Genomic DNA, 22,550 nt, shown 5'->3' with positions numbered 1-22,550 from the left:
TAGTCAAATCACACTGACAGGAAGACCTCTCCTGAGCCCCCAAGAACATATTGTTTCCTTCTGTTTGGTTTCATTTGGTTTCAATAGATGCAGAAACCCTTACTTTCTGGATAACCTGTTTTCCATGGCCAGACATAGATGAACAGGTGGTCAAAGACAGCCAATAATTCTCAACTGTTTGAGATGTCCCTTTTAGAAAGGGCAGGTTGAATTTTGATGAGTAAATTCTAATGAGAATTAGTATTTGTTTCACACACTGTTTTTAAGAACTGGCCAACTTATCTCATAAATGGGATTAATTTTTTTATAGCTCCGAAGTAACAAAATTTTCAGCTGATGGATGCTTTTGTATTTTGCAAGATGCTGGAGCCAAATCTGTTATGATATGATCAGAGCTCATCTTGAGTGCACATCAGGTTTGGCTACAATACTTTCAAACTACAAAGTGTTTCCTTACATTTCTTGTATTTTTTTAAATTCAAGTTTCTGCACCCTATCCCTATGACATCATATGCTAATGTAAAGTAGATTTATTGGAGGCTGAGAAAAGCCAAGTGGATTTTCTTGAACAGTTCAGTGAAAGCGTCCTTGTATAGTATGTAGGGACAGGTTAATCAATATTCCTTTCAACTGAGAGTGATCATAGTGCTCCAGCTTCCCTGTTGTTCTCTTTTGAGGCTCAGTTATCACTGATCTTCCAGTTTGTGGCCTGAAGCCAACAATCTTGTAAACACCTGTGAAAAATAACAAGTAAGCAAAGAGAGTCAGCAAGATGAGGGAGAGAAAGGGCATCCAGGAGCAAACCACCCTGTGGGCGAGCCACGCCTTCTTCACCTTCCAGTTCACATTTCCTAAACTTAAAAGATTCTGAAACACCTAAGCAATGTGTGGTAAAAATAAGTTTTGAGTTTTTTTAAAAATTCTACAAAAACTGAAAACAATCTAAATGTTCATTAGATTGGGTAGAATGGGTAGAATGGATACAGAAATGGTGATGTATTCATACAAGGGAATAATACTCAGCAATAAAAACCGAAATGCCGACTGGATGAAACTTAAATACATATGCTGAATGACAAAAGCAAGAGTCAAAGGAGCGTGTGCTGTATGATTCCATTTATATGAAGTTCTAGCTGAACATGTCAGAACTAATCTCTCGAGCAAAGAAAATCAATCGGGCTAAACTGAGAGGACGTGGAGAGGGGTGTGTGTGTGTGTGAAATTTGACTGGGAAGGGGCACCAGGGAACTTTCTAAAATGAAGAAGTGCACTCCATCTCAACTGGGGCGATAGTCACATACATGGGTGTGTACATTTGCCAAAACTCATCAAACTGTATACTTCAAATCTGTGCAATTACCGTGTATAAATTATACCCCAATGAAGAAAAAGTGTGTTATGTAGACTTTGTCTGTGAGACATTCTTCTAAGTGCTTTATACCATTTAACTTATTTAAGTCTCTCAAACATATGGGAGAGGAGATATGTTTATTTGTATTTTACAAATGAGGAAACTGAGGCAGAGAGATTACATAAATATTGAAGGTAATGGGGCTGGTGTCTGAGGCCAGAGCTGAAGTCTCAGCTGCTAAAGTAGCAACTGGCTTGTTTTCCATTTCCCCAAAGAGCTTTTCCAAATGTGATAGTAGAACAATTGCTCATATAAGCAGAGAGAATCTGGTTACTTTAAATATGCTCATTTATGTTGGGTGTTGGAATGCTTTTAATGATTCCATTTAGCTTCAACGAAGACAACACTACTAAATTGCAGACTGGCCTTGCAGATTATCAGGAAGGCCAGTCTCCTGAACTTTGATAATGACTGTACAACACAGTTAACTAATGTAAGACAAGCAAAATCATGTACCTGACATTCCCCAAGAGATGGAAGGTGAAAGTGATTCAGGCATTCAGCTTGAAAGAAGACTCACCCATTCCAGTTTGATAGTTATCACTTATTGTATTGTTAATTATATATAGAGAAAAATTAGCAGTGACACCAAAGTGTTAACTGTGGCCACCTTATGGTGGGAATGAGATTGAGGTGGGAGGACATTTCCAATTTCTCAATTATACACTTGCATATCATTTGCAATTTTTATGAGTATGCATTTTTTATGAGATTTTAAAAACTTTTAACAGTGATCCAATTAACTGTGTCTGATTATGCGAAGGTAGCCATTTTGCAGTATCATTCATTCATTCATTGAATAGATGTTTACCAAATGTCTATAGATGCCGGATTCTAGGTGCTGGAGATATGTAGGAATTAGTAGTCCAGTGGTCAGACAGACATGTGGGCAAACAACTAAAGAATGAGGTAGGTACCCTGCAGTTGAAGGGGTTTGGAGTAGACCGGGAATACTGCTCCAGCCCTGCTGTTAGCCATGGGTTCGATCGCTCTTTACGACTGCGGGCGGGGCCTGGGGGTGAGGGGAGTTGAAGCATTTCTGAATGACCTAGGGTTCTACAGTCCTCTTATTTTATGACTATTACCAGAAACATGTCCACACATGGGAGATATAGAGCTGATTCTACAGGTTAACATGGCTTGTAAGACATATGTTTTCTTCTAATCCTGGTTTTTCATGGTAAAGCGGTGGGTTGTCAGTTGCCAGAAGACTAAATTTTAAGGTTGTCATTTGAATGCTTTTCTCTGTTGCATGGCTACAGATTATGTCCTCCTCAATATCAGTCACTGCCTTCCCATTTTGCAAAAGGTAGAGTGGGTAGGAGGGGCTGACTTCATACAGGCTCATTGTTTATTCTCTAGAGTAAATTGAAACGAAAATGCCAAGTAGCTCCATTAATGACCACAGTTGAAAGTACTCACTCTACATCCAGGGGGCAGTCATATTGCTTTGTAATATAAAGGAAAACAACTGTTATCATAAACTTGTGCTGTCTTTAGACCCAGAAAAAGAATTGGTAAATGTACACTTTCCTTCCTGCTTGAGCTTGAAACAAAGTTGTTGTTTTTAAAAAAATAAGTAATGGGTTGTAAAAAGCAAGTAGTTTCAGGACCATGTGGCTCATTAGCACCATATGGTACTCCTGTTTCAGGCATCTCTTCCTTAGGTCCTGTGTTCCTGCCTGTTTAAAATGTGAATGGTTACTTCCCCTTCCCCGCTGCAGTACATTCAGGATAGTTTAATCCTTCCTGGCACACTGTGTCCTTCAATACCTTCTTTAAAGGCATGCCTGATTTTATAATTGTTCTGTAATTGGAAGTCAGCTTCACTGGGCAAGTGCACATCATAAGCCCTTCACAGTGGCCTACCAGCCTAATTGAACTACAGAAATATAAAAGTAATTAGATGAGAGCATTTGCAAAATGAATGCATGTTAGTAATCACTGTAGTTACAAAGACCTTGCCACTCAGATCTAATTGCCTAAATGTGCTGATTTTACCAATGGGGGGGGGGATCAAAGAAAATTCTCCATAGTCCATGACTTCAGTTTATTCTTGGTTGAGGCCCTAAGGCTTCTACAGTGTCAGAGAATTTGTTTATAACCATAGTTTCTGCATCGGGGAAGGAAATGCCATTTCTACCCCTCTCTCCTTTAAAAAAAAAAAAAGTTTTTATTGATTTTAGAGGGAGAGAAACATCAATCTGCTGCCTCCTGCACGCCCCCTACTGGGGATCGAGCCCACAACCCTGGCATATGCCCTGATCGGGAATCAAAGTGGTGACCTATTGGTTCATGGGTGGATGCTAAACCACTGAACAACACCAGCCAGGATCTCCTTTTGCAAACCAATGGAAAACAACATGGAGAATAATAAGCAGTAGAGCAAACTTCCATCTTCATTGAAATTAGGAGATATTCATATCTGGACTCATAATACTGTGTTTGCAAAAGGGCTTTCAGATTAGTGAAAACTGTACCAGTGTGAACACAGACTCAGGGAGAAGGCTGGGGCTTTAAATTTCATGGGCAGACTAGACAGAGTGCAGAATTCTTCAAAACAGACGTCACAGCTTTGGCATAAAAAAAGGTCAGGGTGCCTAGACTGAAAGCAACATGCTATTAGCACTGAGTGACCTCAGACAACAACTGAGAAAATGTATAGGAAACACATGGACTCACCATTTTAAAAGACTACGGGTGGGTGGGCAAACAGCCCTTCTATGTCTGCTAATGAAGAGTGAAGACTTCACCATGCACCAAAATCCTCCATTTAGTGGTTTCACTGGGAGCATGTAGCATGTTCTCTCATTTATGTAGAATTGTACACATACACACACACACACACACACACACACACACAAAAGTGGGAAGGGTAGAGCTAGAACTATGCATAATGACTTATAGGAATTTCCAAGGTATATTACCAAGGTGATATGTAAATAGACTCATTCTATTTGTATAGAAACAACAAATCTCCCACATTCTTATATGTTTGGAGAAAGGCGCATATGACAGTGAATTAGCAATATTAATTTCAGGGATGTGCTAATAGAAAGAGCTGGGGTCAATAGGGTGGCGAGTAAGGTGTGTGTGTGTGTGTGTGTGTGTGTACATACAGATAGTCCCAAACTTATGATATTTTAACTTTGTGATGGTGTGAAAGTGATATACATTCAGTAGAAACCATACTTCAAATTTTGCATTTTGATCTTTTCCTGGGCTAGTGATATGTGGTAAGATACTCTCTCTTGATGCTGGGCAGTGGCAGTGAGCTGCAGCTCGCAGTCAGCCATGCAATCTCAAGGGTAAACAACTGATACTCTAGAGGGTACTGTGTTGCCAGCATCTTTAAGCTACCGTGATTTGTGTTTTCACATCCCATCATGTCTACAAAATGCCCATCTGTGTCTCCTGTTTCTGGTGAGAAGGGAAGGCAATTACTCTTGAGATGAAACTCAAGATTAATTGTCCAACTGTAGGCTAATGTAAGTGTTCTGAGCACATTTAAAGTAGGCTAACTAAGCTATGATGTTTAGTAGGTTAGTAGGTTAGGTGTATTAAATGCATTTTCAACTTAAGGTATTTTCAACTTATAATGAGTTTATTGGGATGTAATCCCATCGTAAGTTGAGGAACATCTGTAACATAAACATTTTTAAATTACAACTTGGTATTAATTACTTTTTGTAATTTGAAAAAGAAAAATGCTTACCAAAAAACAGGGCAATAATTGTTTTCCTTGAAATAATAATTAAAAAAAGAAAAAAGAGCTCAGGGAAGAGCTAAGAGCTACAAACATCCAAGGAATAGTAATGGTAACAGACATAATTAGAAAATTAGTTGGTCAGAGAGGTACACTAGAAACAGCAAAGAGATTCTCTTAGAGATTCTTAAAAATAAAACTGAATAAAAAAAATGCAAAGAGTTAAAGAGAGAAAAATAATAGCCATAGCAGACAAAGGAGAACCAATATATGAATAAGTGGCATTCCTGACACACTAACCAAGGATTTTAAAAAGGCTGACACCAGAACATGAGAACAGAGGGAAAAGACATATAAATACGTTTTCATAAAATAGAGTCTATATACTAAAAGGGCACATTGAGTTCCAAGAAAATTTTGATACAAATGACAGAAAACTAGAAATATTCTGGTATGTTATACTTCAGATATAAACAGTTCTTTGGGCATTTGGCTTGCTACTTCACCACCACCACCACCACCACAAAAGAAAGCCAACTATTTACACCTAGATTTTTAAAAATTTCTTTTGTACATGAACAAAAAGAAAAATATAAATAAATTACTTAAGGTATTTCAAAACCTTTTTCACATTCTTTTTTAGTGTGTGAGTCCAGTCATTAGTGTTTGTATTTTCTCACACAAAGTGGTCTTTATGGTATGAAGCACTTCATTAAAGAGCATCCACCATTGTCTCTGGAATTTTCTTCTGAGACACATTAAGTCTCAGAACCCATTAAAGAAGCAAGTTTGATGCTGATGCTTTCCTGGTCAGTGGAAGTATCAATGGGAGGTTTTCAAATCTCAACCAGTACTTATTTCTTCCTCAAATTGTCTTTACGTGGTTTTTTGACTGCAGTGTAGCACCATTTTGCAGCTGTGTCACTAGGAACATAACCAAATTTGCACATTAATAGGCTTACAGTTATGCCCTATAACAGGTTCACTCCTTGAGGGAGATATTGATTTAACCATCCATGTGGTCTATCATATTATTTCTTAAAAATATTTGCTACTCTCCTTATGACAGGCCTTTAGCCTGGGCCTTGGAAATGAAGAAAACATGGAGTATGGCCAAAATTGACCCTCAATAAATATATAATGTGAGTTAAAAATAAACTTGTAAACCACCAAGATTTTTGGCTTGTTACTATAGCCCAGTTTGGCTTAAGATAACTGGTATAACCCTCTAAGCACATGGGATTTAAACCTAGTTTTAGACTAGTCTAGGTGCTCTCCAGAAGGACTCTTGATTTCTGCAAGACTTCCTCAGGGCAGGCAATGAGTGGGTGACTCATGATTGGTCCTCCTGGATGTGAGATTCAAGTTCAGGCTCTTTCAGTTCAGCCAGGGTGAAGGCAGAGTGACCTAACCTGAGATATTTTTAAAACGAGCCACTCTGGACTACTTAGAGACTTGAACTAAGTGGGTGTGGCTGAGTCATAGTGCACTTGTTGCAAGCTGGCATTTGTACCTGTATTCTGGTTAAATGTCCTGAAATTCTAAGGTTAGAACATGTTTGGGGACTGGAGACAACACCTCACTTTGGGATGCCATAGTAGTTCTCAGTGGGGAAGGGGCTGGGGAGGGGAGGGGAAGGGAGGGGAGGGGAGGGGAGGGGAGGGGAGGGGAGGAAGATTCTGTAGATCTGAGGAAAGATGCTGTAGATCTGAAGGGTTTACTCCTGTTTTTCTTCTTTCCGATTAAAGCTGATTCCATGATGGAAGTTTCAATCTGTGGAGAACAGCTTTTTTTTTGTCCCCAAAGTAGAAAATTCAGCGCCCATACTTAGAGTTCTATTGGAGAAGTGATTGAACTCAAAATGCACTAGGGATCCAGCTGCAGTTCAGTGATGATGGACTCAACACTTGGCAGCAGCTCTTCAGAGAATACAGGCTGTGGTTTCCTCCTGGGATCACCTTGCTCTGACCGTTGGCGACAGCGCTAGTGGAAGGTGGAATGAAACAGTTAGTTGAGCCTTAGGAGACAGAAACAGTGGATGAGCAGAAGATGACACATTAGAAAAAAGCATAGGGCAGGAAGCTGATTTCCTCCATCACATTCCAGTTAGGGTGGGTTAAGGACAGAAGCCCCAGAGAATTAGTTTTGACTCTCAAATCCTATTTGGCCTCAAGGACTTCCGTTATTTCCTCCAGAATAAACAAAGAAAGGATCGTTCATTATAGAACACTTGCATATTAAGAAGGGCAGGTGGGTGGGGATAATAATTTTGTAAATAGAAACTGGACAGGGTGGGGGTGGCTGGCATGGGTCACTGCTGGCCCCTCATCCACTGTAGTCCATCACCACGTTGTCCGGACAGCCTGCATTGCTTGATCTCCTTCAAAGGGAGGCAGTACCTAGAATGAATACTAGGGTACTAGTTAAGGGCATGGGCTCTGTAGCAGAAAGACCGAAATTTTCTTGGGTCTTTCTGTCTAGATTGTACATGTACTCATTTTGCTGGGTAAGTTACAGAGCCTCTCCAAGCCCTGATTTTATCTAATGCTTACCCAAGCAAGAGTGCCTAACTTAAACAGTGGTTTCAAAGTTCAAGTGAGCTAATTCATACACAGCGCCTAATACACAGCTGGGGGCATATAAAATGCTTGAGCAGCACTGGCTAGTATTATGATTCCTAGTTTTGGCTGAGAAAAGTCAAAGTGAAAGGGGGTTAGAATTGCCACACACATTCTTATATTTAAATAAAGTAAGAGTTATGAAGTTATAAAAATAAGTGGATGGGGTCTTTAATGGATATAAAGAAGTTATAATCAAGAATACAATACCTGCTCAATAGGCTCTGGCAACAAGATATTACATTAGTTGTGTTTCTAGGTAAACTGGAGTTGAAGACATTCTCTAAAATGTGATGGCAGTTGACATCCACAGGAGTGCCAGAGAGAATGCCTGGAAGTGGAACAGAGTCCTATTCAGTATATTCATTAACAAAGTCCCTGAACGCTCCTCTGTTCTTAGCTTCTCCACTGTGCCCCACACATTTCACTTTACAACATGCTTAAAGGCAGCTCTGCCTCTCGGCTTTCTGCAGCAGCATATCTACAGGTTGGAAACACTGTCCCCCTGAAAGCTGCCATACTATGGGCACAGGGAGACAGGACACAAAGGAGAGGATGCGTTACCTGCAATGCAGGCTGTCATGAAGCAGGCTGTGGTCCCTGAAACCAGAGCTCTCACTGCCCCTGAGGTGATGTCACGCTTTCTGGAAGGAGCCATGGATGCTAGAAAACATGGAAGAAAGCATGAGAGATTAATGTTGACTAGAATTCCAAATTCCAGCCTCTGAGAATTGTTCTGGGGTTGGGGTCTCAGGTCAACTAACTTAAAAACACAGACATACAACACCTAGCTGGGAAATTAAAGATTCAAGGGCTTAGTGATGAGCTTCACATCTGGAGAAATTCTCTGGTGTGTGAGGAAGGGAAGAAGTTTGTTCACACAAAGATACAAGTCCTCAGTCTCACATAGAATTCTCCTGGTATGCTGGGGGCATGGCAAGGCAAATGCGTTGCAAGGACGGATTCCAAATATTTGCAATCCATTTGTCACCATCTACGGCTATGCCCACGGCAGACATCACAATTTAATAACAGCATTTTCCCACTGAACTTCCACTGGACCTCAGCAGCCTTCTCCAGGTGGCCATTGTAAATCTGGAATTGGCATGCAAGTGAAGCCTATGGCCCAGGTGGAGAAGCACCTGTCCACCGGAGCAAACTCTTGCTCAGGTTAGCTTGGGTATCCCTAGAAAACTACATTGCAGAGCAGGGATAAAAAATAGACCCGTGCTGTTGCAGTTCCTTTTTTCCCCTGATATGAATAATGTTACAGAGCAAAATGGAGATCTGAAGCATGTTTACATCACATCTGCTGTTGAAGAATATTCTTTCCACTTACTGAGTGCGCCGACCACTATTCCTAGGGAACTGATATTGGCAAAGCCACAGAGAGCATAGGTGGCAATGGTCTCCGAACGAATCTGTAAATGAGCATAAACACACAGATGTATACACGATGTAACCCAGCTTATAAATCTGACATCCTAACCAGGCTTCCTATTGTGACTATGTAAACAGTACTGACAAGTAAATGTGCCGTGCATGGTGTTCAACACTTGTTGCTTCCAAGACTCTGTTTTTCCATCTCCCCCTGAATTTTGAGGGAGGGAAAGGGGCCTTGTGGATTCAGGACTTGGGGATGGTTGTCTTGGCCTCTACAACTTGTTACTTTCTGCTCAGTGATAACTTCTAACATTCAGTATGACGTGGCCACTCGTTTTATTTATTTATTTATTTATTTATTTATTTATTTATTTATTTATTTATTTATTTAAATATATCTTTATTGATTTCAGAGAGAGGAAAGGAGAGGGAGGGACAGAGAGATAGAAACATCAATGATGAGAGAGTCATTGATCGAGCCCGCAACCCGGGCATGTGCCCTGACCGGGAATCGAACCCCGATCGCCTGGATCCTAGGTCGACGCTCAACCGCTGAGCCATGCCCGGCCGGGCTGGCCACTCGTTTTAATGTGCCAGGTATAGTACTAGCTACTGAAAATACAAAAACTGGTCCCAGGAAATATTCACATTACATTTATTTGACAAAGGACTTATTCAGTATGTATAGAGAACTGTTATAACTCAATAGTAAGAAGACAAGCACCCAATAAAAAACAGAGATTTCACATAAGACATGCAAATGGCCAACAAGCATATGTTCAACAACCTTACTCACTAGAAAATGCAAATTAAAACAATGAGATACTATTACATGTCCACTAAAATGGCTAAAAAAGATGGACAATAGCAAATGTTGGTGAAGATGTGGAGCAATTGGAATTCTTGTATGTTGTGGGTGGGAATGTAAGCTGACACAGCCTGTTTGTACAATACAAACATACTCGGCAGTTTCTTATCAAGTTAACATACACTGCCTCTATGATCCAGAAATCCCACTCCTAGGATTTCCCTAGGATAAATAAATACATATGACCACAAGAAAACTGTACATGAATATTTACAGTAGTTTTATTCATAATGGCCCCAAGCTGGAAACAACCCAAATGTCCATCAGCAGGCAAATGGACAAACTGTGGGTATCCATAAAATATAATACTACTCTGCAATGAAAAAGAAAAATCACTAACATATGAAACAACATGAATGCTAAGTAAATCCATTTACATGAAGTTATAGGATAAACAAAAATAATCTACAGTGAAAGAAAGGTCATTGCTGCCTGGGATGGGGAGGAGGGCTGTTGACTACAATGGGACAGGAGGGAAATTGTCTAGGTGTGAGGAGATGTTCTATATCTTGATTGTGGTCATGGTTACACAGGTGACACATCTGTCAAAACTCATGTACACTAAAAACAGGCCTTTTTGTATGTAAGCTATATTTCAGTAAAAAGAATGTGTTAAAACAAATTATTGTCGTCAAAAGGAAGCTCACAGATATCTCAGGAGTTCCTTTCAGTATGGCTGTGGTGTGTGCTTGCCTTTCTTTGTTCCTCAGCTCTGACTGTCCCATAGGAATATGAGGTACCCACTGAGAAGTGGGAGAATGAACAGTCCTTCTCACAGGGCAGCGAGATGATGGAAGGTGAATTCATAAAACCATGAGCATGGCCCTCCGCCTCTATTCTGATAGTTGTGAGGTGCTGCTCAGGCCAGATCACTCTTTCTCAGGTTGAGGGACTGACTGTAGGAGACTCAGAAGATTCAGCGGATTTCGTTGTTCCCCAGAGGCACCCTGATCTGGTAAAGGCACCCACACAATTGAGGCAATCATTTTTGTTTCCAAAATCCTGAAAAATCTATGATTTGGTTCAAAGAACAAACCAGGCCAATGCGACATTCAAAGTAGTGGTCCTCCCCGCCCCCCCTTTTTCACTAACTGGGTTTTCTTAAAGCTTACATTTAAGACTTAAGTGGTCGTGCAAGTTTTTGTTGATTATAAGGCCCCTCTTCTTCTTCATGGTTTCTGAGAACTCCTTTGTTGGTTTTCAATCAGTGTGCATATAGCAGGCAGGAAAAAATATTTCAAGTATTCGAGCAGCCCAGTGTTTCTGGACAAGCTCATCCTCGCTCCCTGCTTTCTCTAGTGCTTTCCATTTAGTTCAATCCGCTCCCAAAACAGGTAAGCCTATTAAGAGCCCGTGGGGAGGGAGATAGCATAAAACACTTGAGATTCCTCTCTCCCCTTTCTGCGGAGTTATGAGGAGGGGATACACAGATGTGGCCACGGAGGGTTTTATAATAAGAGGGAAAGGAGGCTGGGGTGATTGCATTTTGCCTTTTCCCACAAATGTGCAAGATTACATGATGGAATGAGCTTCACTGTACCGGGAAACTAATAATAGTCCCCACAGCTCTCCTTGCACATGAGCAAAGATGCCATATGTACAAGGACATTCATTGCAGCACTACCTCCAACAGCAAAAAACTGGCAATACTGTTCATCAGCAAGGGACTGGTGAAAATAAATTATGGTGTGCTGTACAATAGAATACTGTGTCACAGACACTGGCATGGAAAGGCATCTGAAATACGTCATTAAGTGCAATGAGCAAGGTTAAGAACAGAGAGTCTAATATGGTACAGGGAGAGGGGCTGGGACAGAGACATAGGGAGGATGACTTTTCCCTCTACATCTTTTTGTAACTTTTGATTTCTGTACCATAGTATGTGTTACATGTAAACAAACATGCAAGGTATTATGGTTAAAGACGAGAACATGATGGAGCAATAAAGAGCTCATTCTGGGTATGTGGGTGCTACATTCTGGGTATGTGGGTGCTACATACCTTAAACGGAGGTCAGCAGTGGACATAATTCAATGGATTACGCTGGGTTTTTGCCTCATGCACCCAGATCTTACACTCCAGTTACATGGTACCTTTCCTAGGAGACTATTGGCACCCCTCCACCACTTCTTGGCTGGTAAACAATTGCAGGGACTCATTCCCATTTTGTGGATTGGAAATAAGATTGGGAAAATAAAAAGTGCTCTTCCCATCATGACTGAACACTAGCAGAAGACATTCAGCTCATATTTCCAAATGTCCTCCGTGCACCTGCCTCTGGGTGGGCTCATCCCCAACCCAAATCAGCTCTACTGTTCTTTCCTCTATCCTCTTAATAACCTGCTCGCAAACCTGCTTTGCGCTGCCAGAGCTGTGAGCTTGCTTTGCTCATGAACAAAACCACTTTCTCCTGGCAGCTGGCAGTTGTGGATGAAAAATATTCACTTCATCTAACCTATTGTTACTTTTGGCAGAGAAGCAAGCTGGTTAGTGGTGGCATCTCAACAATGAGGACATTGGGCCAAGCCCCACTGTGTTGTCAGTTGAAGAATGAACATTTGAGAAACAGGAGATCCAGAGAGCCACTTGGAGAGTGGCGATTGTGTCTCACTAGTTCTTTAGGATGTCCAAGCACTATGTTGGATTTAGTGGTTTCTCAGAGTTCATTGAATTGCTTAAGCTGGAAGGAAGGGGCTTTCATGATCACTAGACTATGAACCCCATTAGCACTTAGGTCTCATCACTTAATGCTGTGGCCTCAGTACTTAAGTACGCTGTACACAGAAGGTATTCAATAAATATTTGTTGATTGACTGATTCCAGTCCCAGTTCATATGACTCTGGGTTTGGATCCACAGTGCCTAAAAGTAAGTCATCACAGTGGTTAAAAATTAGTTATGTTTCTTTGTACACACACACACACACACACACACACACACACACACACACACTAATTCAACACAACTGGAAATTATGAGGCGCTAAGTACACGATGATCTCCATAAGACCAGGGATTTTGGTCTGTTTTGTTCTCTGGGGTATCCCAAGTGTGTGCCATGCTGCCTGACACACAGAGGCACCAGTCACTATCTGATGAATGTATACATGTGATGATAAAATACTAAAAATCAAAATATTTACTTACCGACATATATTGCTGCACACCATTCACAAATTTGGGTCCAGCCTCTTTCCTTAAATTGATCAATTTTGAGAGATGCTCATAAGCCACAAATTCATTGAAGAATGTCTTATAACCTAGGAGTTTGGCAACCATAAAGCTGTCCTGCCAGTCCACTCCCATCATGAAGGAGAGGGGCATGAAGATGTAGGAACATATTAGCTACAAAAACCAAAAATAGACAGTTTATTATAGTAAGCTTCTGCCTCAAGCTTGTGACAAGATTGTTCCTGCCCATTCTGTGTTTACTTGAGACATAGACATCCCTTCATACACCCTTGCCCTAGGAATCAAGGTTGGAATTGGTCATTTGAAGTAATCTGGATTCTTGGGATGGGGTCAGGAGAGAATGACTGAATGTTGGGGGAGGAGAGTGATAAGAGATGGGGTGGGACGATGGGGAGATGGGGGATACACTATAAGTGTGTACATTAGGTAGAAGTATACTATAGGCAGTTAGGGAAGGCTGTTCACAAACCTATTTTATTTTTAAACAAAGATAGGCAGGAATAAAACAGAGGAGGAACATGGCAGAATTATACCTCGAAACTTAGTTGTGGGTATTCGAGCATGTTTCCGAACCAGGACAGGGCCGAGTTCACAAAAGACAGCAGGGCTATGAAGGCAATCAGATTCACAGCGATGTTTGCCACCAGAGGGATGGATGAAGAGGCTCCCTGCGTTGCAGCTTCTAGGAGATTCCTTGAATCACTTTATCAAATAATAGCAGTCACAAAATTACCGAGGAGTTGTGCACAGATGGATATCACATGTATGGAAATGGCCTAATTAGAGCTCATGTGGATGGAGAAACCAACTCTCAGGCCCATGCCTGAGTCAAAATACTCCCCTGAAGTCTATGAAGTCATGATGGCATTTGTAATTGTTGAGTGTAGGTGATCTGTTATACTACTCTTTTAATATGGGGTCATTTATAATTAAAAAAATTAGGAGAAGGTAAAAATTTAGGTTTTAAAAACTATATTTAATTAAAATAGCTATCAAAGAAATATTTATAAAATATTCAAGGTATAAGAACTAACAGTTCAAGGAAGGTCTTACTATCTGTGACCTCATTTGAGAAATGGGAATATCACCATCACCTTTGAGTCCCACCCTCCTGCTCTTTCTTCATCTCAGCCTCTCCTCTCTAATCTCAGAAGTACCTGCTGATCATTCCCTTTCTTTTCAATTTTCATACTTGTCTGTATCCCTAAATAATATGTTGTATAGGTTTATACATTTGCTGACTTTATAAGTGGAATCGTACATGTTTCATATATACACTTGACAACTTGCTTTTCATTCATGGTTAAGACTTTACCTACGTACAAACAAGGGATGAATCTCAAAAACATGTTGGTTGATTAATTCTGTGATTTTATGAAACACTCTTGAACATCCTAAATCCCTTAGTCTTTTCCACACTTTTTTCTTTTCCAGAGAGCCAAATAAAATGAACCAACGAGGGGTGAAGGATACTTATATCGCACTGTCTCTTCCCTATTATGTAAGAAACTTCTAGAAATGGTTATCCTATGGCTTTCCAACGGTCTTAAACCAAAGCTCAATGAACACTATACTATATTTAAAGTGAAATATCTACATCGAACAGTTGAGGATATGTATTGACATTTAGGTATTTAGAAAGGTTTTCCTCCAGTATGGAAACAAGATTTTTGGGGTGATGTCTAAATAGTTACTGGGAAATTAAATTCAGTTTACTGCCATAATTCACTGGCTCTCTGATGATCACCTTTTTGTTGTACTTGAATTTGGGCCCCCCACCCCCACCCCTCTGGCTGTGTAGTCATGAACTAGGTGATATGTTCCACGTACCCGTTTTCCATTTTCATGGCATTCTTGAGGGTTATTTTAGGTGTTTCTGTCTCAGGCCAAAAGAGTTTAGCAACAGCCAGTGAGGCCGGTGCCGACATAACTGAAGCCGTTAACAAGTGGGTGGACGAAACCTGTGGTTTCAGGAGAAAAAAAGGCCAACTTAGGTATAACTTTTCTGTCGTGTTCAGAATGAAGGACCCAAAAGCCTTACAAGGGAAAAGATGGGCAGGAACCGATTCTATACCAGAAAACAATGTTTCTTTGGAGGCTTGGAAGAGCTCACTAAGCCAGGTCAACATCACCTTGAGAGTCAGAGGGAGAAGAGAGAGATTTGTGTGAATTAATCACATCCTCAGGGAGAAGCATGGAACTAGTCCGATCATTTCAGAAAAGAATTAATCCTGCACTGTAGGAACTTTCAGAGAAGCTCCTCCACCTCTCTGTTGCCCTCTTGAATGTTCAAACAATCTCTGACTCCCATGTTTCATTATGTCATCAGTTTAGATGGGGCTATTAGGGGGTGCAGGCATGGGCACACCCCTCTTTATCTTTCTTCTACTTTCCTGAAAGCCTTTGTATCTTTACATAATATTGATTTATCCAGAGTCTCTTTAGTCTGTAAGCTATTTCTGTTTTCCTTACTGCTGGTCTGCTTATAAACTCTTCCCTCTCTCCTCCCCACACCTTATTGTGTCTGGATTCTCATCTCCCATAGTTTCAGGGTTCTAGAATCGTCACCTCTCTCCCTACTCCCATCTGGGGATCTGGTCACACTGCTATTCCTGAGGTCTCCTTGCCCCTTTTCGTCTTCTCCCTTTTTACTGATTAGCTTCCCGAGGCCCAGATGAAGTCCTGGACTGAAACATGCCTATCCTGAAGAATTCCTAATCGCTGGGCCACACAGCTGCTGTGTTATTCCATTTCTCCACTGGGGTTGCATCTGTGTGCAGCTTGTAAGCTCTATGCTTGGGGCACTTGCACCAGTTATCATAACGTTCTCCAGTCCCATACCATGGGCTGCCAGCTCTCAAACTGGGCTGTACATTGGAATTTGAGGAGTTTAAAAAATATATTGATGTTTGGGTCTCATCCCATGAGATTCTGGTTTAATTACTCTGGGCTTGGGCACGAGGGCTTCTAATAACTTCAGGGTGATTCTCATGTGCAGTAAGGCTTGAGAACCACTACCCTAGGCCAGGGGTCAGACAGCATTTTCTATAGAGGGCGAGGGAATAAATATTTTTGGCTTTGAGGCTACAATTATTCAACTCTGTAGCATGAAAGCTGCCATAGAGAAACAAATGGGAGTAGCCAATTTCCAATCAAATTTCAATTACAAAAGAAGGGAGTGATCTAGATTTGGCCCATTGGCCCTACTTTGCTGACTCCTGGTCTGGATTGCCTCTACTAATGTCAGTAATAGTTTTATTTATTTTTATCAAAATTTAAATTTTCAGTCCAAGTAGCCTCATAATATTGTTTCATTCTGTTATGGTTGGATATAATTCACATTCAGGTGGCAGGGATATGAAAATGAAGCCCAGAAAAGATCACTCCATTCAAATGCCACAGGAACTGTGACCAACAATACAGCAAAAAGGATACTCTTTTGTCCTCTTTATCTAGCAGCAATGGGAAAGAAAAAATAATAATAGCAAAGAAAGAAGAGGTTATATTTTCTAGAAATTAATCCCAAAACATTCTTACCCCAAAAGAAATGTATGCACCTAAGACACTTCCAGCAATGGTAGCGAACCCAGCGGTCATAATTGCGTGGAGTTCGGACTTGGTGATGTATGGTAAGTACGGTCGGACCAGCAGCGGGGACTCCGACTGGAAATGAAGAGCCACCAGATTAAACATTCCCTTTTAAATTTTGGTGGTCTATGACAATCTACTGAAATTTCCATTCTCTAAATGCAGTATATTATGCTAAGTGAAATAAGCCAGTCAGAGAAAGAAAAGTACTACATGATCTCACTCATATGTGGAATATAATAAACAGAATAAACTGATGAATAAAATAGATCCAGAGACATAGAAGCATGGAACAGACTGAGGGATCTTAGAGGGAAGGCGGGGGTGGAGAAGTGGGTGGGGAGAGATCAATCAAAGAACTTATATGCTTATAAGCATAACCCATGAATACGGACATTGGTGTGGGGAAGGCCTGGGGGTGGGGTAGGTGCAGGGTGAAGGGGATCAGTGGGGGAAAAGGGGAAAATATGTAATACTTTCAACAATAAAGATAAAAGAAAAACCTTAGAATATTTCTTTTATTTACGTGGAACCCTATTTATTTATTTATTCATTCATTCATTCATTCATTCATTCATTCATTCATTCATCTTTATTGTTGCAAGTATCACAAGATGTCCCCTCCTTTTTTCTCCTCATTGACCCCTTCTATCCCACACCCACCCCCTGTCCTAGGCCTTGAGTGGACCTCAGATCAGCTCTATCAGCATCACCTGGGAACTTCATAGACAAGCAAATCCTCAGGCTTACTGAATCAGGAACTCTGGGGGTGAGGCCAACAGCCTGTTTTAACAAGCCTTCCAGGTGGTTCTGATGTATGCTTGAGTTTGAGGGCCTCCTCAAACTCAATGACAGGTGTCTGGGTCATTTGAACTCCAGGTCGGTGTGCTTATGGTATAGAGTCATGTGTTTGCAAAGTTCACAAGGCCAATTCACATAAGCCCCCCACCCAGCCTAGGATTGGATTCTGATGGTCGTGTACACTTTCCTAAGGTGGGAACATCCTTGGCCAAGTAACTCCACCCACTGGCCTGGCCTTGCGAATTGTGATTCCCAAGCCTCTGTGACTTCCCATCTTCCAGCTTCATTCCACAGACCCTATACCACTTTGCTGACACCACAGGGAAATAGAGACACAAGTATGAAAAAATATGAGCAATAACAGGGACAGGGGCCCACAGGCCCTTTTCTCACTGAGAATCAGAGACCGCTCCTCTTCCCCTTGGGAGGAAAGGAATTGGAGAGGGTATAGTTGCAAAGGCTTGAGTCAAATTAAGGAGAGCTGGAGCCTCCAGCTTGGGGCTCTCCATAAATAATAGCTGTACTTTTAGCATGTTAAGTACCAAATTGAGCACCACAGAAGCACGTGTGCAATTTTACAATTTCCCCCTCATTATTTCTAATTGTTCTATAAGATTGAATGTGTTGAGCTTCAATTTATGGGCTAAATTGAAACTCAGTACATGAGTCCTCTTACCCCGCAGGTAGCAGTAATCAACTCAAGATGGTGCCGTAATTAGTCCTGAGAGATTTTATGGCTATAATTATAATAATTTCAATTCCTAGGGAAGGAATATGGGCCCTGCTCTAAAGACTCTGCTGCAGGCTAGCAGGTTGGGCTTACCTGATACGAAGGCCCAGTCTGTCTGGAGCAGCTGTAAGCCTAGGATTTGGGGCCATGTGTTTTCCTGGCTGACTTGATTTTTGCTTCAAATCCTGTTTCCTCGAGCAGCCCTGAGAGCAAGCTTTGGTGCTGGGCTTCTGCGGTGCCGGGCTGTTCTGCCTGGAGCTACACATCCTGAATACCGAGGATGGCCGTACCGTTTCTTACTTATCCACCCCTCAGGGATGCTGCTGTTTTGAGAGATACCCCTTGGCATCGTTTCCCCCCTTCTTTTCCTTAAATGGACATCGATCCATGTGAAGGGTCAGGGAGGTGAAAATGTTTCTGTCCACCGGCATTTTTCTTTAGGTTCAGCAAAGACAGACTGTGGGCCAGTTGGGAAAAGCGAGAAGGAGCTCAGGTGCTCACACGGCTGCAGCTGTTGGCTGAAAGCCTGTCTTGGTCTTGCCGGTTACCATGGGCACCATGCTGCAGGATGGGCGGCTGCCTGCGCCCGCTCGCGGCTTCGAGATAAAGGGTGAACTCCCTGGGAGCGAATGAGCTGCTAAGCCTCTGAAAGGTGACCAGAGACCTCAACAGTTCAATAATTTCAGAAAAGCTTTACTGAGAATCTATACATGAGAAGCCCAATGCTTTGATGAAATGACTCAGTCTTTCTTCCTGTCCGTAAACTTTCAGGAACCCAAGTACCACATTAGTGCACCGAGACTCTTGGAAGGGATCTCAGTCTCCCCCTCTCTCTCTCTCTCTCTTTCTCTCTCACACTTTTTTTTCTCTTTCTCTGCAATCCTGGACATTGTTGATACTGAACGTTTTCTATTTTGACACCCTTCCCCTTACACTAAAAGAAATAACAGTAATTTTTAAATTCCATTTTCTGAGAAGCGTATCCTTAAATGTAAGCAGGTGTTTTGTTTTATTTTTTAATATTACAACTTACCTGTCCGACGAATATATTGCCAGCAGCAACTACAGATTCAATAGGAGATGATCCCATAGTAACTAGCATTATCCATCCAACCTAAACGGGAAAAGTCAATGAAGAACTATTTGTATACACACAAGACTTCAAAGCAGGGATAAAAATATTTAAACTGGAGGGAAATGCTGCGACCTTCAGCAGTTGCTGGCAGGCAGTGATGGTGCTACATGTGAGAGTATCATATCTAGTCCACACAGCAGGCAGATCAAATCCTCCTGTTTGAGCTGTAAGTCTGAGTCTTTGTATATACTTTGAACATTATACTAATGAATGTTGAAATATTGTAAATAGTCATGCAGGCTTTACGGCATTCCAAGGACTGCCTTAAATCCTTTGTCCAAATAATGCATTTAATCCTCATAATAACCCTTTGAAGGAGGTCCTATAATTATGTCCATTTAATTAATTAATTAATTTTATTTCTTTTTTTTTTGGTTAATCCTCACCTGCGTATATTTTTTCCATGATTTTTTTAGAGAGACTGGAAGGGAGGGAGAGGGAGGGGGCGGAGGGAGAGAGAGCAACATCAAGGTGACAGAGATACATCGATTGGTTGTCTCCTACACATGCCCAGACTGGGGCCAGGGAATGAACCTGCAACCCAGGTACATGCCCTTGACCAGGAATCAAACCTGAGACCCTTTGGTACATCAGCTGATGCTCTAACCACTGAATCACACTGACCAGGGCGATGCCCATTTTATCGGAGAGGAAACTGAGGCACAGACAATTTAGTTGTTTTGTAAAGATCACCCAGCTACTAAGTAGTGGCATGTAGTTGAGGTTTGGCCTTTCCTACTTAACTCAAATGAACATAGTTTATGGTCCCACTTTTGTACTGGTCCTTCCAACCAGAGCCTATGGGGCCCACCTCAGGATGAGGACTTCCAATTGTATTTTCTCTCTTTTCTGCTTAGACAGGAGCACAGTAATTCTGAATGTTTAAATAGATAATCAGATAATTATGGGCCCTGCACTCTTGCTGAAATTCTGAATTCTCCTGGTATTCTGGTTTTCTCTCTCTCTCTCTAGATCCATTTTATTTATTTACAGGGATCAAAAGAGGGCTGTGACTGTGCCAAGGCCCTGTATGTACTGCCTTGCTCTCATGTACATTCAAAATATGTTACAAATTTCCTAGGTTGTTTTTTTTTAAGTTTTAATCTTCACTGGAGGGTATTTTTCTCATTGCTTTTACAGAGAGAATGGACGGGAAAGAGAGAGAGACAGAGAAACATTGAGAAACATCAGTGTGAGAGACACACATCGATTGGCTGCCTACCACTCACACCCCAGACCAGGGTTGGGGATCAAGCCTGCAACCCAGGGACACGCCCTTGGCTGGAATCGAACTGGGAACCCTTACGGTCCGGGGGCTGACACTCCAAGCACTGAGCTGAACCAGCCTGGGCAATTTCCTAGTTTTTAAATCTAACATATGAGAGTGTAGGACTGACAGTTGCTGGGGCAGCAGGAATGATGAACTTTTCACACTTTAATGCAAAAACTGTGTACTTATTAAACTCCCCCAGGAGCAAAAGCTGCTTTCCCTTTCCTCCTCCTTGCTTTGATTCTCTAGCAACTACTAGACCAGGGGCGCACACTTTTGTGGCCTCCTCTGTTTAAGACACTGAGTGGACAGCCAGAATGAAGAAACAATGCTGCTTCCCCGGCAGGTGTCTGACCTGCTTGAATCAAGTCTTTGGCTTAAAGAAGTAATTGCTAATAGAAGTCCCTGAGATAAAATTTCCTCTATGGAAACTTGGGATTTTGGGCGTTTCAATCCATTAAGTTGGATGGTGGTGGATCTTGGTACAAAGAGAAAAGTACTTGGAAGAACCTGGATAAAAGGCATGCAAGACTTTGTCTCTGAAAGAATCCAGCTTTTCACCTGTCACCCAATCCCTTCCAGTCCCAGTACCTTTCTAATGATCCACTGCATCAGTCCGAGGTAGTAGAGCATGGACATGACAGTGCTGAAGAAAACCACGATTGGCAGGATCTGGGGGTGGAGTGGGGATGAAAGTGATCACCGGTGAATGCTGGCCCCAGTAGTGTTAGTAGGTATCAGATCAGTCTCCTTTCTGCCTCCCTTCCCCCCTTGGAGATATCATAACAATAGTAGAAACTCCTCTTGAACTAAATAACACTTTTATTGGGCAGCTTCTCCATTGACTGTCTCTTATTCTAACTTGTTCTGGGTAAGCTTGAGTATATTTCATAGGAAACTTGACATTTTTTTCTCTGCTATGATGAGTTCTTCTTACTTTACTTTCTCAGAGAAGAAATGAAGTTTTAGGGGAATTTGTAATAACTAGATCAACAAACTGAAGGTTCTGATATGAAACAGACATGGATGACACCACTCACTAGCAGAGTATCCTGGGTGAAGTCTATGTGTGAGCAACATAAGACCCTTATTCATAGTGGTAAGTGCTTAGTCACTGTGCCTCCTGTAGACTAAGCACTCATTCATTTAGCTTTTAAGGTAATTATTTTACTTATAGATTTCTGAATCACTAAAATGATTAAACTTGGGAAACTAGTTAACTTTTGTGATAACAAAATGTTGCCTTTTTCTAGATCCTATTTTCCTGATGCTCTTTGGGTGCCTTCAGTGCAGGCTGTGGGTCTGCAGAGATCAGACAGAGCTGTGGTCTGCCACCCTCTGCACTCCCAAACCACCGCACCCCTCCAAGCCCTCTGCTCCCCAGATAAATGGCCAGGGATAAGCCGCCACCAGAGGCACAGAATGACTGAAGACAATTTGTACAAGATCTAATTTAGAAAAATCTATTAATAATAGATATTAAAAGACATTCTGTGCCATTATTGAGGGCTCACTCATCTGCTTTTATTGGCTTTAATGGGCAGGCAGAGCCTTCCTGAGAGCTTCAGGGAGCTGGAGGGGTTCATCTCTTGAATGTTCCCACAGAGATTTCGCTTTGGCAGAGAGGATAGAGGTTGCTGCCCCCAGGGGGCAAGATCTGAAGACACTCAGACTGTCTGGACAGCAAGTTACTTCTTCCTTGTGACTCTTTTTTCCAGTTCTTAATTAAATTCATGATATGAGCACATTTCGATCTCAATTTATAAACACTTGACCTTTCCAAGATGGCTTCATTATCTCAGCCTCAAAGCATCAAATCAACAGTTTAAAAAATCAGCAGTTTAAACAAA

The 22,550-nt window shown here is 41.5% G+C and overlaps 1 protein-coding gene across 1 annotated transcript in view; it reads right to left on the bottom strand.

Moving 5' to 3' along the window:
• Positions 1–5,000: 5,000 nt before the first annotated feature.
• Positions 5,001–22,550, bottom strand: part of SLC28A3 (solute carrier family 28 member 3) — a 52,204-nt gene continuing 34,654 nt past the window's right edge. The window contains exons 9-18 of the mRNA XM_081151205.1: positions 21,292–21,372; positions 19,329–19,409; positions 16,714–16,839; positions 15,007–15,137; positions 13,710–13,878; positions 13,132–13,329; positions 9,075–9,156; positions 8,300–8,398; positions 7,946–8,066; positions 5,001–7,100 (exon numbers count right to left, since the gene is read on the bottom strand). Of these exons, the coding sequence (XP_081007331.1) occupies positions 6,974–7,100; positions 7,946–8,066; positions 8,300–8,398; positions 9,075–9,156; positions 13,132–13,329; positions 13,710–13,878; positions 15,007–15,137; positions 16,714–16,839; positions 19,329–19,409; positions 21,292–21,372 (1,215 nt within the window). The 3' untranslated portion in view covers positions 5,001–6,973. The remainder of the gene's footprint in view (positions 7,101–7,945; positions 8,067–8,299; positions 8,399–9,074; positions 9,157–13,131; positions 13,330–13,709; positions 13,879–15,006; positions 15,138–16,713; positions 16,840–19,328; positions 19,410–21,291; positions 21,373–22,550) is intronic.

Source organism: Miniopterus schreibersii (genome assembly GCF_964146895.1).
Source record: "Miniopterus schreibersii genome assembly, chromosome: 11".
Classification (NCBI taxonomy): domain Eukaryota; kingdom Metazoa; phylum Chordata; class Mammalia; order Chiroptera; family Miniopteridae; genus Miniopterus; species Miniopterus schreibersii.
Note: the sequence above shows the minus strand (reverse complement) of the source record. Positions and strands in the feature narration are given on the sequence as shown.